Source organism: Xenopus tropicalis, chromosome 8 (genome assembly GCF_000004195.4).
Source record: "Xenopus tropicalis strain Nigerian chromosome 8, UCB_Xtro_10.0, whole genome shotgun sequence".
Classification (NCBI taxonomy): domain Eukaryota; kingdom Metazoa; phylum Chordata; class Amphibia; order Anura; family Pipidae; genus Xenopus; species Xenopus tropicalis.
In genome coordinates this window covers 50,730,894-50,748,033 of record NC_030684.2, presented here as the reverse complement: position 1 = coordinate 50,748,033, position 17,140 = coordinate 50,730,894, and the positions used below count along the sequence as shown (strand labels likewise).

The 17,140-nt window shown below is 39.1% G+C and overlaps 1 protein-coding gene across 3 annotated transcripts in view; it reads left to right on the top strand.

Moving 5' to 3' along the window:
• The window catches only part of col4a6 (collagen, type IV, alpha 6), a 141,572-nt gene that overhangs the window by 122,017 nt on the left and 2,415 nt on the right, over positions 1 to 17,140 (top strand). For all 3 annotated transcript variants that reach the window (XM_031892001.1, XM_031892000.1, XM_012968993.3), the window contains 17 exons: positions 1,250 to 1,420; positions 1,980 to 2,123; positions 2,823 to 2,942; positions 3,737 to 3,918; positions 5,116 to 5,179; positions 5,951 to 6,025; positions 6,712 to 6,819; positions 7,342 to 7,449; positions 8,162 to 8,233; positions 11,052 to 11,177; positions 12,149 to 12,265; positions 12,911 to 13,072; positions 13,268 to 13,366; positions 14,098 to 14,244; positions 14,971 to 15,087; positions 15,866 to 16,057; positions 16,391 to 16,677. In XM_031892001.1, coding sequence (XP_031747861.1) covers positions 1,250 to 1,420; positions 1,980 to 2,123; positions 2,823 to 2,942; positions 3,737 to 3,918; positions 5,116 to 5,179; positions 5,951 to 6,025; positions 6,712 to 6,819; positions 7,342 to 7,449; positions 8,162 to 8,233; positions 11,052 to 11,177; positions 12,149 to 12,265; positions 12,911 to 13,072; positions 13,268 to 13,366; positions 14,098 to 14,244; positions 14,971 to 15,087; positions 15,866 to 16,057; positions 16,391 to 16,677 — 2,291 coding nt within the window. The remainder of the gene's footprint in view (positions 1 to 1,249; positions 1,421 to 1,979; positions 2,124 to 2,822; positions 2,943 to 3,736; positions 3,919 to 5,115; positions 5,180 to 5,950; positions 6,026 to 6,711; positions 6,820 to 7,341; positions 7,450 to 8,161; positions 8,234 to 11,051; positions 11,178 to 12,148; positions 12,266 to 12,910; positions 13,073 to 13,267; positions 13,367 to 14,097; positions 14,245 to 14,970; positions 15,088 to 15,865; positions 16,058 to 16,390; positions 16,678 to 17,140) is intronic.

Sequence of the window (17,140 nt, the reverse complement as noted above, 5' to 3'; positions counted from 1 at the left end):
TGAAAAGTAATAATAAATTGCACCTGATGTTACCTGAGCTAGCATAAACTCAAAACAATCCAACAGGGGTTTTTAAATCTTACCCCATTATTTAGAAATCTCCAGGCCCCCAAGCATTCTGAATAATAGATCCCATAGATGCACAACATTATTGTTAAGTGGGTGATGTATTAAATGCTTTTTATACAATCTGAGACTAAAACTGACACGACACTTGATTTATAAGTATAGTTATCTTGCATTAATTGACCTAAATAGACAGTAGATTATATGGGTATGTTATCAAGACCACAGGCAGTCATTTCATTGCTTGATTGCATTTGGGCAGTTGAGCAGGAGCTATGTGGTTGTTATTAGCACACAATGTATATATACCCTTATACACTGATCTCTGTTTAGGGTAAACTAAATGTAGAATAACATCTTATGAATAAGGTACGTTCCCCTAAAAGTGTAACCTGGCTTATTATATCTGAATTAAAGCAGAATTTATTGTTTTGGACTATACTGACATACCTTCCTGCATAGCTAATATATATATATATAGATAATCACTTATATAGCTGACCATATTAAAAACTTATATTATGATATTGTGATAGAAAAATTGGAAAATATATTTTTTTTACATATATTTTATTTATTAGGTCTACATATTGTCATCAAAGGGGTGGAAGGGAAATGGCTTATGAAAAGAATTTTTAAATACATTGCTATTCAATTAAATCAAATAATTACATGATTATGGCAGTATGGCATGCCTTATTAAAATTCTGCTTCAGTTCATAACAGTATTTCTTTTGTCAGGATCACAATTCTGTGCATCACCCTACTGTCAATGGTTCATACCTTAAATTCCTCTTTGAAAAGATTGCATAGATAACATTGCAAATTGGTTTGCAAATCTAAAGTTACCCATATCCTCTGAATTTGACCATTTTGGAACTTTTACAGAATAAGGGGTTTCACAGTAGTCAGTTGTGTAGTGTTGCAGGCAGTAACCATTTAATAGGCAATATTTTGTTAGAAAACTAATGCTTTTGAAGCTAACTCTTCACCTGTAAGTTCATTGTATATAGAAAAATACAAGTCCTAACTGTCCTATTACAAGACATTGGCTTGCTTTTAACCTACGTTCTCTCCCCACTCAATGATCTTTTTTCTTTAGAAGGGATGTCTGTCATGGATACAAATCACTTATGGAAGGATTCCACAGACTAATTTTCTTTTTATTGGCTTTTTCCTCCAGGTTTTCCTGGAAATAAAGGTGTACCTGGAGACAGAGGCATTCCGGGCATAGCTGGGATGAAGGGACGCCCAGGAGCTCCAGGGGATGCAGGACGTCCTGGTGAATTAGGTCTCCCTGGGCTACCTGGAACAGGTGGCCGTGAAGGTCTTCCAGGGTTCCAAGGACTTAAAGGTAAGAGGAGCTGCAGCATATGCTAGAAATAATAACCCCCTACTGATATATGGGCTTTATGGCACATATAAAGACATCTCAAGGTGCCACTGAATTGAAAGGACATGCCATATTGGGCATTGTTACTTATGGGGACCCACCATTCTTTTTGGGCAGTAAAGGACACCTTTTCCACCCTGCAGCTAATTTAAGAACAGTGAGCCCTCCTATCAAAACCTTAAATAGTAATCCTGGAGATCTAAGCACTTCTAGAAGCAGGGTTTTCTCAAATAGTCACAGCACAGAGACATATGTCTCATGAGAAACAGATCCTAGATGTTCTTATTTTCTCTCCCTCCTACTGCAAAAGAAATCTGTGTTCTAGGAAATACTCCTGCAGCAAGAATTAGGCAAGTAAACAGACAAACAGTAAAGGAAACCCAGGAGAGATTGCTTCAACCTAATATATTATGATTTATGATTTTGTTCATTTGATGAATATATGAATACATATATACTGTATATATATAGTTATAATTTATGATGATTGTCATAAAAATGTACTAATGCCATTGTTTAGGAGAGAAAGGCTTTCCTGGTGTGAGGGGATTTGCTGGAATGCCTGGTATTCCAGGACTTCCTGGAGTCAGTGGATATAAAGGAATTTGTGGCTCACCTGGACAAGATGGACAAAAAGGAAATGATGGCATTAAGGGAGTAAAAGGTAAGTAGGATGGGGACAGTAGTTTGTAACGTTAGTTAGATGGACAACAATTAACCATATCTATGAAACATAACTTTATAACAAGGTATTTTCCTTATAATTTCACATGTGGCCTGGAGATTTTGTAAGGCACTTTTAAGTCAAGCCTTTTCAAAACCAAAGTCACACATTTTTATAACCATTCCACTCACTCTATGTACATATCTTAAGAAATCCAACAATATGATGCAGTAAACTTACATTTATTTAACCAGTGTGGTAAGTCATGCAATGTAATAATATAATGTATGCATATTGCAGCATACAGGATACAAAAAGAGTTTTATGTATGTTACCCTAGAAAGGAGAGCATGCTGCAGAGGACCAGCTGGCCCAAATGCAAGTTTTAAGCAGCTCTTGTTCCCCTAGTACTTCCCTTCTCTGGTACATGTTTATTACATTGCATAGTGACAGTGCATTCCATGTTTCCCTTCTGCTTCATATGTCCCTGTTATTCTTTGCATTTGTGCTCCCTCCTGCCAGTTTTGATTTCTAAAACTTTTATTTTTTGTCCTTGGCTACATGACAACAATGTGCTTAAATTTGGGAATATATTATAACATAATTATATATTACCTTGGCTGAAGCTGAATAAGTATTTGGATAATGCCTTTGAACCATACCACAAAACTGGATACATTTTCCTTTTTTATCTTCTAGGTTTACCTGGCGATCGTGGTCCACCAGGTGCTGTCATGCCACCACCACCCGGCCTTCTTTCTAAAGGTGCTCAAGGAGAACAAGGACCAAGTGGCCCTCCTGGATTTACAGGACCAAGAGGTAATATCACCAGTGTTTCCTCTAATCTATGCTCTGGTGCATGTGGGTGCAAGTTACAATACTAGCACACCAAACGAATTGAGAATAGTGCAAAGAAAACTGTATACACACCTTAATTGTATACACATATGTTTATGATGGTTCCCACTCATATCACTGCATACAAAATGTTTTAAAAGTGTGCACAAAATATTTTTCTTGTACATGGCCCACAAGTAATTTGAGGTAACAGCATGTTTGGCAGCATTTATATACTGAGGATGTCAGCCCAAGTAATTAAAATGCAGGCAAATAATTATTAATGGAGGACATTCATTATAGTTGTTTGATTCATTTGGGGCAAGTTATATGAGGAAAAAGATTAGACTTGATAGATGCATGTGTCTTTTAAACCTCAATAACTATCCAACTGTTTTATGGATTTAAGCAGTGGCATACCTCATAGTCAACAACAAGAAAGAAATTACCTTTCTAACCACAAAGTGTGCTATGTAGGCAGAATGTTCCTTGCACAGTGTTTATTTGATTATTCATACATATGTACATAGTTATTTGGTATTAGTCATAACTGCCTATGAGCAGATAATGTTTTTAAATAATGGATAAAAGAGTAAACCATTCCAGTAACATATGCCATTAACTTCATCTCTTTTCCTACTCTAAAGTCTGCTAGATTTCTTGAGAGATCATCCTTACTCAACCAACCTAGTTCACACCCCCATACCTTACCTGACAAAGGCACTAAGTGACATGGATTGTTTTCAATTAATCTGACACTGTTTGTCATTTCCTAGGTGATAAAGGCTTTCCTGGACTTCCAGGAATACCTGGGAACCCTGGTTTTCCAGGCAACCCAGGCAGAGATAAAGGTTTTCCAGGTGACCCAGGATTTCCCGGAGCATTTGGAAGACCAGGATTTCCTGGTCCAAAAGGAGAACCTGGAATAATTGGATTTCCTGGAATGCCTGGACCAAATGTAAGTATTATATAATGTTATACTTTCTATTGAGTCCTTGATATATATGGATTTAATTATTATATATTATGCCAAAGTAAGTGTAAGTGAAAATAATTAGTAGGGCATGTATATCTTCTCATAGTCCTTAGTTTTTTTTACCAGTGAGGTTCTTCAGTGAACTCTTGGTTACTTTTAATAGTTTACCAAGTGATTTTATAACAATGCTAATCTCTACAGTAACACAGAGAAATGGCTTAGAACTGTTGCTGTGAAAATTAACCAGTACCAAAGAGCCTTATAAAGCCTTATAAACCTTTGAATCTAAGGTTTTCTTTATTCAACCTCAGCTTCTATGTTACTATAATTACAAGGTACAGTAACCCAGACACACAATTCAAATAACGTGTTACCTTGCTCTGTATTGGAAGGCTGATGGTTCATACAGTATACTGATTTATGACTTTTTTCCCTGCACAATGCACAGCAACAAAACATACTTTTTGGAGCTATAATTGTGGGTTTTCATGCAATTATTTAGGTCTATGAGAGGTCATTTGTGGCACTTTGAGTGAGGTATCAAATGAGGTCTTTAAACTTCCACAAACTTCAACAATCAAAAAAATTTTATTTTAAAGGAGACATATTGGATAAATGGGGAGCAACGCTAATTTTGTAGGCAATTATGAATAATATCCGGTGCTGGTTTCACTTTGTGCTAAAAATAAATTCTCTCTGTAAAAATGGCCCCTTTATTGGAGCTCCCTATAGATCCTCTCACTTCTCCCTCCAGTGTGAAATGGAGAGTGGGCGTGTCCTAACGGTCCCTGCCAGAAGCACAGTAGGAGGGGGAGAGCCAATCACAGCCCTGCACTCACACAAGCACAGAGAGGCTTCAGTTCCCTATCAGGTCAGCCTAGCTGCTGATTGGTTCCTATCCTACAGTGCAGGGTATGGAGGGCCGCCGGCTCCCCAGCTCATCCAGAGAATTCAGCCAGCAGGAAGTGGCACAGATGGGCGGGGCTAGTGGGGGTTTTGTGGAATTTCTCAAAAAATCAGTCAGAAACACAACTTTTTAAGCACAATCCTTCTATATCTAGAGGAGTATAATTCCCTGGTACATTCATCAATTTTATAGGATATGTCTCCTTTAATGTCCTGCTACTAAATAGGTGAAAACTGTACATTGTATAATAATTATCCTGTTGTGCTTTATAGGGTGCTGACGGTATCCCGGGAGTTTCTGGCTTTCCTGGCAGTCCTGGCCTACCAGGACCCAAGGGTAAGGGGTTAAAACCATAATTCAGTAACCTGCATTTGCTTTTGAATACAGGCAGTTTAAATAGCATCAGTAATAAAAAAGCCCAGTATGTTGCATTCCTAAGAAAAAGAAAGCTCTTCCTGATACTATTGAGGGCAGCCATGACCAGTGCAGCAAGCCTTTTGTAAATGACTCTAGGTTTAGATATTACCTTGCCTGCCTGGGGTCAGGAGGTCCTGTTTAGCCAGGGTCCAGATATTGCTAAAAAGAAAAAAGTGTTCTTGCTCAGGCCCCCTAAGCTTAAAATTCTCTGGGCTTCCTACACAATTCCTGTCTAATACCCCTGATATATGGCCTGTTGGTCTCCTGTAGCCAGGAGTGGATTAACCTCCGCTCTTGCCCTGGGCAATGCTCCGCCCCCTTCCCTGATCTGCTGCCAACCTGCCCAAGCTATGCTCCTTTCAGCAATGCTGTCCAGGAGACTGCCTTTATAGTAATCCACAACTGCCTGTAGTTGTTCCCTTACTCAAACCTTGCAGAATTCTGTAAATCTGTGGCATGTTATCCAAGCATTTCTGAAGTGGCAGAAATTTCCCTACACATTGAGGGGAGGTAAAGTGCAGTTGCACAAACCTGTATTGCAAAAACTTAAATATTTTCACCTCTGTGGAAGCAGATTATGTAAAGAAAAGACATATTCAGGAACTCTTGACTCATTTTTAAAGTTCCTGCTGATAGGATGTATTATTAAAACCTGTGGTCAGATGAATTGTCTTTTTACTCTCTTTGTAGGAGAAAGAGGAGAGACTTTAGGACAACCTGGACGTCCAGGAGTTAAAGGAGAGACTGGCATACCAGGAATTTCAGGTAAAGTAATATCTCCAATTTTAGTTTCTAAATAAAAAGATTAAAATTTTCCCATTGTTTACATGAATAGTCAATGAATAATAATCTATCATATGATTTTAGACAACCTATGGCAGGTCCTGACTAAGATTTTTATATAGACCCTGGTATTTCAAGTACACAGACTCACAGACCCAATAAATAATGACTGTCTATGGCATCTTACAGCAGCCCTTCTGGATTTGCTGGAATCTACAAGTTGTAGGATGCACCAAATCTACTATTTTCGGATTCAGCCGAACCCTGAATCCTTCATAAAAGATTTGGGCGAATACTGAACCGAATCCAAATCCTAAAATTTGCATTTGCAATTCAGGATATGTAAGGGCTAAAGAGAACCACAAGCGCAGTTTAAGGATTCGCTTCAGCCAGGAGCGTGGATTTGGCCAAATCCCGAACTGTATCCTGAAGTCGGTGCATCCCTAAACTCTACATTGTGCATCTAATTGCTGCCATTATAATATATGTTCGCCTATATGCAACAAAGTATAAAAAATAGGTCTGCTGTTGGTAATTTGTTTTCTTGTTTCTGCAACAGGTATGGTGAATGAATTTCAAAGCTAGAGACTTGAATTATTCTGTAGATTCTATGTGATTCTTTGAATACAAGATACTGATCATTTCTGTATTCTCATTTTGCATCACAGGTCTAAGAGGTTTTGATGGCATGCCTGGAGATGTTGGGTCAATAGGAATATCTGGAAATCCTGGACCAAAGGGTCCTCCAGGAGAGTTTGGACGGATAGGACAACCTGGTATGCCATTAGCTTCTCAGAATATAGACATCACTACTCTTACACTGAAGCTGAGCTTAAATGCCATATTACAGTTTTTTACACTTGTAGAACATCCTAGAACCAACATAATATTATGTTCCACACCATATTAAGGTTGTTAAATGATAATCTTATAATTTTCTCAAAATAAATCGCTTCTCTGATTCATTCTGAATCAGAACCAGTCACAAATGTAAATAATGTTACATAATTAAGTTGGGTTGAAAAAAGGCAACATGCACCAAGTTCAACCCGAACTCCAGCACACACATAGACCTATACCGACCTCTATACACTCACAGACATAAACTATATATATAATAATACCCATTCTTTGAATCCCTCAGAAATATAGTGCTAGATTTTAGGAAGCTATCATTTTATGTGCATTGCCTTTTTAAGTTTATCATTATATATGTAATTTCTTTCTTTTTAATGTGACAGTTTGTTACTTTCTTTATATTAAAATAAAGACAATAACTATCCTCTCCTACATTTTAGGAAATCCGGGGCAACAGGGATATAGAGGAAACCCTGGATTAGTGGGTAGTTCTGGATTACCAGGTTCTCCAGGATCCCCAGGATACCCAGGGGCACCAGGTCTTAAAGGTACAGTGTTTATCTCTTTATTTTTGTACTGTATTCAGGTAGGCTAATGCTAGAGCTTTGCTTTCATCTCTCCTTTCCACTGCTAGGGCTTTTAGTATTATTAAGTACAGTCACAGTCACTGTCACTACTATAGAGGCAAAACCATTTTTGGTATTTTAATCCTTTTATTGCTAAAACCCTTAGCCAATGGATTTATAAAATTGGAGCTTGGCTGTTTATAAGCTGAACTAGGGTAACGAGTCCATGGAGCAGATCTATCAGAATATGAGTTTAGAGCTTCATATGTGAAAACCCACCCAAATTCTATTGATTCCTATGGAATTTTTAGAAGGGTATTTATCAAATGGTGAGTTTTAACTTTCGCCCATTGATGAATACACTTATAAAAATCCCATAGAAATGTATAGAGCATGGGTGAGTTTTTATGAATTCAACTCTAAACTTACTTTTTGATAAATCTGCCCCCATGTGTCTTATATAGGAAGTGGAGCATCCACACATAGCATATTCTTGCCATGCACCTAATCCATCCTGGCCACTCACTATTTCTTTCTTGTAAAATCCATTTACTTTTTCAGTTATGCAAAACAGGGCTGTCCAGCTGAAACTGGGCCAACTATTTTGTCTAACTCTAAACTGGAGCTAGCCCTGTAGTTGCACTACCTTTACTGTACCTTTGGTTTTTTAACTAAGTTCGAAATTGTCCTTCAGGTTTTCCTGGATCTCAAGGTATTGGTGGCTTAAATGGCTTGGCTGGAAGTAAAGGGTCCCCTGGAACACCAGGTAATAACTATTTCATTATTTTCTTTATATATTTTTAGTATGTGGTTACTAACAATGCATCATGTTTCCCAGAATTTCTGTGTAGTAGCAACTGCCTGCAAATTAGTATGCACTGAAACTTGCATGCAACTTACCAGTTCAAGAACAAACAAATGTATGTATGTATGTATAACTTTATTTATAAAGCGCCACAAGGGTACGCAGCGCTGTACAGTCTTACAGAATACAAAATTACACACGAGTGATATAATAAATAAATACAATAAATACATATATGTATATATATATATAAGTGCCATGTGGTATGAGACACAGTAGGAAGGAGGTCCCTGCCCCGTAGAGCTTACAATCTAAGTGGTTGGGTAACATACAGGCACAAACTGGAAGGTAAGAGTGCACCAGGTATGGGCATTTGCCCTTAAGCACAGGACTGGGCAAAATAATGTCTTAGTGCTCCAGAAGGTAACAGCTGAGTTTTTTCTTAAAGAGAGTGGGTGAGTTTTCCCTACGGAGGGATTCAGGGATAGAGTTCCAGAGGTAAGGAGCAGCGAGATAGAAAGGTTTAAGACGAGAGAGCGCAGTGGGTGTGGATGGTGTAAAGAGACGGAGGCTCTGAGAGGAGCGGAGGAGACGACCAGGAACATGTAGGGAGACCAGTGAAGAAATGTAGTGAGGAGCAGAGGAGTGAAGGGCTTTGAATGTCAGCAGAAGGATTTTGTAAGCTATCCTTTGCTTGACAGGCAGCCATGCTAGTGAGCTTAATTGAGGCTGAGCAGGATCCCTCTTAGGAGAGAGCAGGAGGATCCTGGCAGCAGAGTTTAAGATTGATTGCAGGGGAGAGAGGTGGGAGTCTGGGAGGCCGGTTAGTAGGAGATTGCAGTAATCTAAGCGGGAAAGGATAAGGGCATAGATTAGTGTTTTAGCTGTTGCTTGTGAAAGAAAGGGGCATATCTTGGCAATATTGCGGAGGAAAAAGCGTCAGGTTTTGGCAGTGTTATTAATATGGTTAGAGAAGGAGAGAGACTGGTCAAAGTTAACCTCAAGGCAGCGTGCAGAATTTACAGGGTTGATGGTCATGCCATCAATAGTAATGGTGAAAGGAGGAGGAGGGCCAGGTTTGGGCGGGAAGACCATGAGCTCTGAATTTGGATTTTTTTTTTTTTTGGACCATGAATTTGGATTTTTCGGGAATCATTTTTTGTATAAATTCCCTAATCTCCTGAATAGTAATGCTCCAGGTGCTGGAAATGTGTTAGGAGATCATTAAATATATGACAGTTGCCTGAGAGGGGGAAACACTCAAAGGGAGCCTTAGAAGCAGGGCAGTTGTTAATTCCAACGCTCCCTTACCTCTGTTACCCTGTATTTTGCACTTGCAAAAGGTAAGGCATGGCACAAGTATAAAGAAGTGCATAGTATACTGATCCAAATATCCTTGTGAGGTGTATTAAAGGATGCACAACATAGCATGCAATGAGCCCTTTCACGTGATACCTTATGGCACATCTACAGTATTAAGTACAGTTTCATATTTAGTGCTGTTATAGTAATCAATGTTCATAGACCAAATTGTCAGTAATTTGAGATCTAATTGGGAGAGCCAAGCCTTTGTGATAAAGTACCTTATTTGAGGTGCTAGAAGCACTGTTGTGGAAATAGTTTTCCTGCTCAAGGTAAAATAAATAACAGAATGCCCTGGAAGATCTTAAATGCCGATAGTTTTAAAGATTTCTGGATCCTCCACCTCCTGCTTGTCAGTGTGCTCCTCCACGTGCACACTCGTGTACAGCAGGGGGCGGGGATGTGCATGGGTTGGCTGGGAAGCCCATCTAACTTGGCCTGGCTCTGATCCACCTAAACACTGAGAATAAGATTTTTTTTATAAACATATATAAAAATATTGAATCAGTTAGTGCCCTTACCTATAGGACCGCCCAGCAGTCACAAGGTCTAATTCCTTTATAGTTAAAGGACCAGTAACATAAAAAAGTGAAGATATTTTGTTCCAATTTTAAAGGTTGCATTTTGATTAAAAGGAAACTCCACCCAAATGCAATTTAAGTTTTAAGTAAACATTATTTCAAGCAACTTTGTAGTATACAATAAAATAATATGCAGTATTTTTATGATTTTTAATGTAATAATGTGGTTTGGAGCAGTTGCCTAAGCCTGGCCCCTGTTCTCCTACTGATCTGGCTGACTACTTTGTGACTCGAAAAAATTTAACAGTAGTCGACTGTCCTCAGCTTGCCTTTAGCCTGCCCAATCCCACAATTCCCTGCACTCATGATGTCAGTAAGGAAAGTGCAATGCATTGTGGGCTATGTAGTTCCTGCATGCTGTCTGCAAGCTGTGGAGAAGTTGTTACAATTTGTAACATCAATGTTTTGGTCCCATCTCCCCTGCCAGGATTTAAAATGATGCAGAAAGAGAACTGTTTTGCAGCTGAAATTCAGCATATAAAAATGCTATTTATTCATACTTTTTGAAGGAAAAGATTACAGTGATAGGTATATTGGGATTTTCTGTGTTGTGTGGAGCTTTTTAACAAATTTTGGTTCGGAAGCCGGAGTTCCCTTTTATGCACGTACAGATAAACAATTTCTTGGCAACAAATATATTTTGTTATATGAGTGAGGTATTTATTATATAGTTCTGAGAGCCATGATAGCCATTTGGTAGTGATATATTTATTCATGTATTAGAAAATGCCTCCTGCTCTGTTGTGCAACAAATTCTACAGTTAGCTGGCCATGGATGCTGGGGTTTTACCTTTACTTTGTTTTACTAATGATACTAAATATTTTTTTACTTAAAGGGCTTAGTGAGGCTGGACGACCAGGAACCCCTGGATTTCCAGGGCCAAAAGGTGAAAGAGGTTCTCCCAGCACAATATCGGGGCAACCAGGATTTCCTGGATCTAAAGGATTTCCTGGAGAAAGAGGTAAAAATGAGTTGTTTGTGTATATATATATATATATATATATATATATATATACATTTAAATATGTTACACATGTTGTCTCAGTATCAACTATATGCCACAATGATGCAGCAACCTGAAGCTGGCCATACACGCACCAATAGCATTGTACGAAACTTAGTTTTGCACAATATTTGGCAAAAGCTTTGGATATCGGTCATCTCATCGATCGGGTAGGTCAGTGGTCGGGCGCCGTTGAAGGCATCTGAGCAAAATCTGCATTTAGAGCTGAATCATCAGGTGGAGATAGAATTCCTATTGTTTCTACTTCCATATCTGATGATTCAGCCCTGAACATCAGTGGAGGGAATGAACGATCTTTCCTGCAACCAATGGTCACACAAAAGATCAAAATTGCTATGTGTATGCCACCTTTACTCTGCATGGATGTATCTTAGGCTAGCAGATAAGGATAGCTTGAGCTTTAGATTTACTATCCCTGCTGTTACACCCTGAACATATATTCTCTATTAAGCTAGTCTGTTAAAGAGCTTGTTTCATGGTGTAGTTCTGATTGATTTGAATTGTTCTGAAAAATATTTTCCATTTTGCTCAGCTATTCCACTACTACTGGTTTCAGGAAGTTTGAATTTTTCTTGTTCTCATTTCAGTAGGATTATTCCAGTTCTTCAAAATTCTCAAATCACTGTGGTGACTGATGTCTTGTCACCTACATTGTGTGCCCAGTAGACTAGTGCTCACTAGTATGTTCTACTTTAGGCCACAGTCACACATAGCTGTTTCCCTGCCTGCGTATAAATGCAGGCCAAGAAACAGACAACCCACTGGCCTCCGATCACTTCTGTGTCTGCATTATTAAGCACTGCATTGGCCTGTGTGCAGACACCTGGAGCATATGCAGAGCATTAGATGAACTCTTTTGCAACCATGGTTATGTAATTCTGTTTCATAATATTTTACTTTTTTTTTAGGTCTTCCTGGTGCTGTTGGCTTACCTGGTCTTCCTGGACCACCAGGCTTCTCATTCCCCTCTGCCATCCCAGGGAGACCTGGTGACCCTGGCTTTCCTGGACGAGATGGGGAAGCAGGTACTATTTTTGCATAAACCAGTGCAATGCCTGTTAGCATTTTCCCCAAAAGGATAAAGGATACTGTGCTTATAAAGCATATATATTTGTTAATTTAACTTGTTGTTTCACTAAATACACAAGTATCCACTAGATAGCACTGCATACACTAGAAATTCTGAAAGCTTTAAAATAAATATTACAAGCCAAGAGAATTCTACTTTTATACTTGACTTGAAATAGTCAAATAGTGATATTATTTTGACCTTTATGCAGACTTGAATATATGCAACCAGTCTATAGTAGAGTGGGAGAAACAATCATATCATATCATAAGTCTTGTAAAGTAATGCCATAATACATTTTAGGATTCTTGACATATTTCAGAAAACAGGTAAACAATACATAAAGCAGTTACATGGCAACCTAATCTAGTCTGTAGGATCAGTCAAATACTTTCATTACTATAATTGCAGTTGACTTGTAGATAGTAACTGCTTATTTGTTACTATGGGTTACTTGACTGGCAAACCTTTGGTTATGTTTTGTGCAAAGACACAAAACTACTGTTGTGTTTTCTCAAAGAGTAACCCACAGTGAGCAATAAGCTGTAAGGGCATATAGGCCTCTTGTGTTTTGTATTTAACCTTAGTTTTTTTTCCCTAGGACTTCCTGGCCTGCCAGGGCCACGTGGCCCACCTGGCCCAGGATCTAATCAAGGGGATACAGGGGACTCAGGATACCCAGGCATTCCTGGCAGGCCTGGCATAAAGGGTGAACCTGGAATTCCAGGAAACCCAGGAAGCCCTGGAGCTCCTGGACTGAAAGGTGAATGATCCACCACTGCTCCTGTGTATGATCTGTAAACATGGCAGCTCTTCTCTTTTAATCAATGAATATGATTATGCAGACACAGTAGAGACATTATGAGAGAGATTATGCAGACACATAGATGACATTTTATACTACAGCCAACATATCCAACCTGCAAGCTAATGTTATTTTTTGCTGCTATATTTCTAGGTCTAAGAGGTGATCCAGGTTTCATTGGTAGCCCAGGCAAGGAAGGTTCTGTAGGAGATCCTGGCTTTCCAGGACTAAAGGGAGAAAGGGGCAACCCAGGTAAGTGTCTTCATTTCATTAAATTGCCCTCTCCTTGATAAGTGTACTCAAATCAAAGTAATGTGGTCATGGTAAACAACTAACTCCTTGTCAAAGATTTACCAATGCACATAAATAGCTATATGAATATGTATTTGAAGGTGGCACAACAATCCAAATATGACTAATACCTAGGCATTAAGCCTATACTCTACAGCTGTTGCCAGCTTTATATGCCTCCTATAACTTTGAGCAGTGGTGGATGAGAATGGAATAAGACATCACATTAATAGTAAGCAAATTGCAAGCACAGTGAATTGCTGATTAGATGGAGACTTACAGTATAATCATGATACCTTACTGTAGCTGTCAGCTATACTGTGGAGTCTACTTTGACTGTTCCCTGCCTAGAACTAGTGGATGCACCCTTTTAAGTCCCTTATCAGTAATTTCAGTGGATCCTTGAGTTAAAAAATGGCTGAATTCATGGCTGAAATCTCAGGACCAGGGCAGTATCAATCTTTACGTCCGCCAAGATAATGCATCTCTAATCAGTTAGTTTGCAGATGCACAAAAAGCCTTGCCACCTGGCAGTATTGTTCCGTACTTAACCCCTTATGTAGTATTTTCTGGGTGGCTACACATGGTCTCACTGAATACAGTGAAATTGCCTCTTACATTAAAACAAAATTAGAAACACCTGCATTCTAAATTTTAATCTAGCACTTAATTATATTATTCTGTTTTCTTAGGACTTCCTGGTCCCCAAGGACGACCTGGCCCTCCCCCATCGATAGAGGATTACCAGATTCCTATTGGATTACCAGGTCTGCCTGGAATTAATGGTTTTGATGGTGTTCTTGGGGAAATCGGATCACCAGGACCAAATGGACCACCAGGTAAGGCAGTAGTCCTGAATTCTGAATTTGTTTGTAAATGTATAATATAAAAAAACTTTTAATATTAATCAATGGTTTTCTTTTCATCTCATCATATCAATATGTTTGCATTATTGACACTTACCAGTCTCATTTCCTTTTATAAAAACTTGTTTAATTAACACTAGCAAATGAACTGGGTACACCACAGATAGTAGACCCAATAATCTGATTTCTAGGAGTTAAAGACAAAACACTATCCAACAATGCGGCCAGAGTTAGGCTACACACGCTCATGTTCTACGCCAAAAAAACAGTAATTAAGCACTGGATGGGAGATACCCTCCCCTTCCTAACATTCTGGAGAAGGCTGGTGGATGGAGCTCTTCCCCTTATTAAATTAACTTACGAAACAAGGGGTGAATATGATAAGTTTGATAAGATCTGGGGAAACTGGTACAACCAAGATAATCTGGACACATAGCACACCCCCTTATATTAAGTGTGACTGACCCGACAGAACTAAACACAGCCACCAACACAGTGACAACTGCAATTCCTAGCAATAGTATTCTCGCTTGTATTGACCTAAACTCGACTCAACACCATTCCAATGTCAGCATAATAAACACTGTTGTATTTTATTGTTTTGTGATGTTGTAAAACCAATAAAAAAATTTACCTTTAAAAAAAAAAACTTGTTTAATAATTGCACATAAAAGTACAAACATTCTCATATTTCCATAGGAGCAAAAGGATTTCCAGGCAGATCTGGGCAAATGGGAAGAAATGGGCCACCTGGTGCTCCTGGTCCTATTGGTGATCCTGGCGAAATTGGTATTCCTGGTACTTCTGGACTTGAAGGTAGATCTGTTTGCTAAATGCAAAGCATGTTGGTTTTCCTGTCAATAGACCTGCCATAACCCCTTTCCCTCAGTAAAGGCAGCATGTTGTTTTTGTAATAACATATTAGGGGTAACATAGTCACAGTGTTTGCCACTGTCAAGCAACTCAAAAAAAACAGTCAGCAGTTGAAATAGCAAAAGTATGCTAGGAACTGGGCACATTTCCCTTGTGTTACTTTGTGTTTGCTTATGCTTTTACATTAGATCCTCAGTTGATGGAACTAAAGCTGTGAGGCACCTTGTGGGACACCAGTTGCCTGCTTTTCCTAAAGCACCAGAACACGTAGTTATGGTGGTGTCACCAAGCAGCATAGGAAATCAGTAGGAATAGGTGACAGTAGATTTTACAGAAAGAGGGATATAGCAAAAAGCTGGAGGTTATAGTAAATTACCACTTTGAAATTGCTTGTGGGATATCACCTTAAATATTGTCCACAGAAATGCATTAATAAATTGAACTGCTCAGATAAGGGCAAGTAAATCACGTTAGGAGAGACCTTAGCATCAAGAGCCTAAACTCTTGAAAGACTTTGGGGTAAAGAAGTTGGAGAGAGAATGACTGGGATTGCCTTCCAGCAGACATGGTAGAACTAATGCAACCAATGCATGGGAGATAGAAGACAATGGTGCAAGACAAACAGATTAGATAGATGAAAGTGTTAAAATTAAAATTCACTGTTGCTTGCCTCTCATGGTGGAGAGCCATTTCACAGATGAAATGCCTCTGTTGTTCACAGGTTCTCCTGGTAAGCAGGGTGCAGTTGGCTTACCCGGAATGCCCGGACGGAGTGTGGGTGTTGGATACACATTAGTAAAGCACAGCCAGTCTGAACAGATTCCTCCATGCCCGCTTGGAATGGCCAGATTGTGGGATGGCTATAGCTTGCTGTTCGTGGAAGGACAAGAAAAGGCTCACAATCAAGACTTGGGTGAGTGAAAAGCAAGTATATAAGAAATATAACATTTATGGCTGAGCATTAGTTCAATTCAGTAGTTGCCTGATGGAATACTGACCTTCCTACAGTGTCACTGAACAACATTGTACGCTGTGTTTGATTTGAATTAATTCTGGCACTTGCATTTTACTGGATTCATCAGTATGACTTTAAATCCATGCACAGTGCTATTCTTTTGCAGTAAATAAGGGATATTGTCCTTCCACAGTCCAAACACAGCAATGCCATGACATTATCATTAGAAATACTAAACGTTTCACTGCAAAGTGAATATGTTTACTGAAATTCCCTTTTCCTTGTTCCTAGGTCTTGCTGGTTCCTGTTTGCCCCGATTCAGCACCATGCCTTTTATTTACTGCAACATTAATGAGGTCTGCTACTATGCTAGCAGGAATGACAAATCTTACTGGCTCTCTACCACGGCCCCTATCCCCATGATGCCTGTGGGCAGCACTGAGATTAAAAACTACATTAGTCGCTGCTCAGTGTGTGAAGCTTCTTCCCAGGCTGTTGCTGTTCATAGCCAGGATAACACAATCCCACAATGCCCTGATGGATGGAGGAGCCTCTGGATTGGATACTCTTTCCTCATGGTAAGTATAGTGCTGATAGCCTCTGATAGTGATGACCATCCATATGGTACTACTTCAACATTTTTCTCTCAGCCCCTACTGACCTTATGAAATTAAATTAAGATTTACTGTTTATTAGTGTATATTAGTGAAAAAAATGTATCCATACAGACAAAAATAGGTACAAGAGATTACAGTGCAGGTGGAGCGTGGTCTAAAGTGCAGCAAGTTGATAGTTTTAGGGAGTCTACAAAAATGTATCATTGCTGATATGGTAGGAAGGTCCATCCCAAAATTATGTTTATATGACTGTCTACTACAATAGGTGGGTTCAGAACTAACCCAGCAACAAAGCACTGAAATGTTTAGGTCTCTGAAGGTGCATCCTTGAATACCCATGTCCCATCAGCACTCTCCTGCAACAATCGTACTACAACAACAGTTAAGAGGGCTGCTATCTCTGAATTACAATATGAAAGTCACA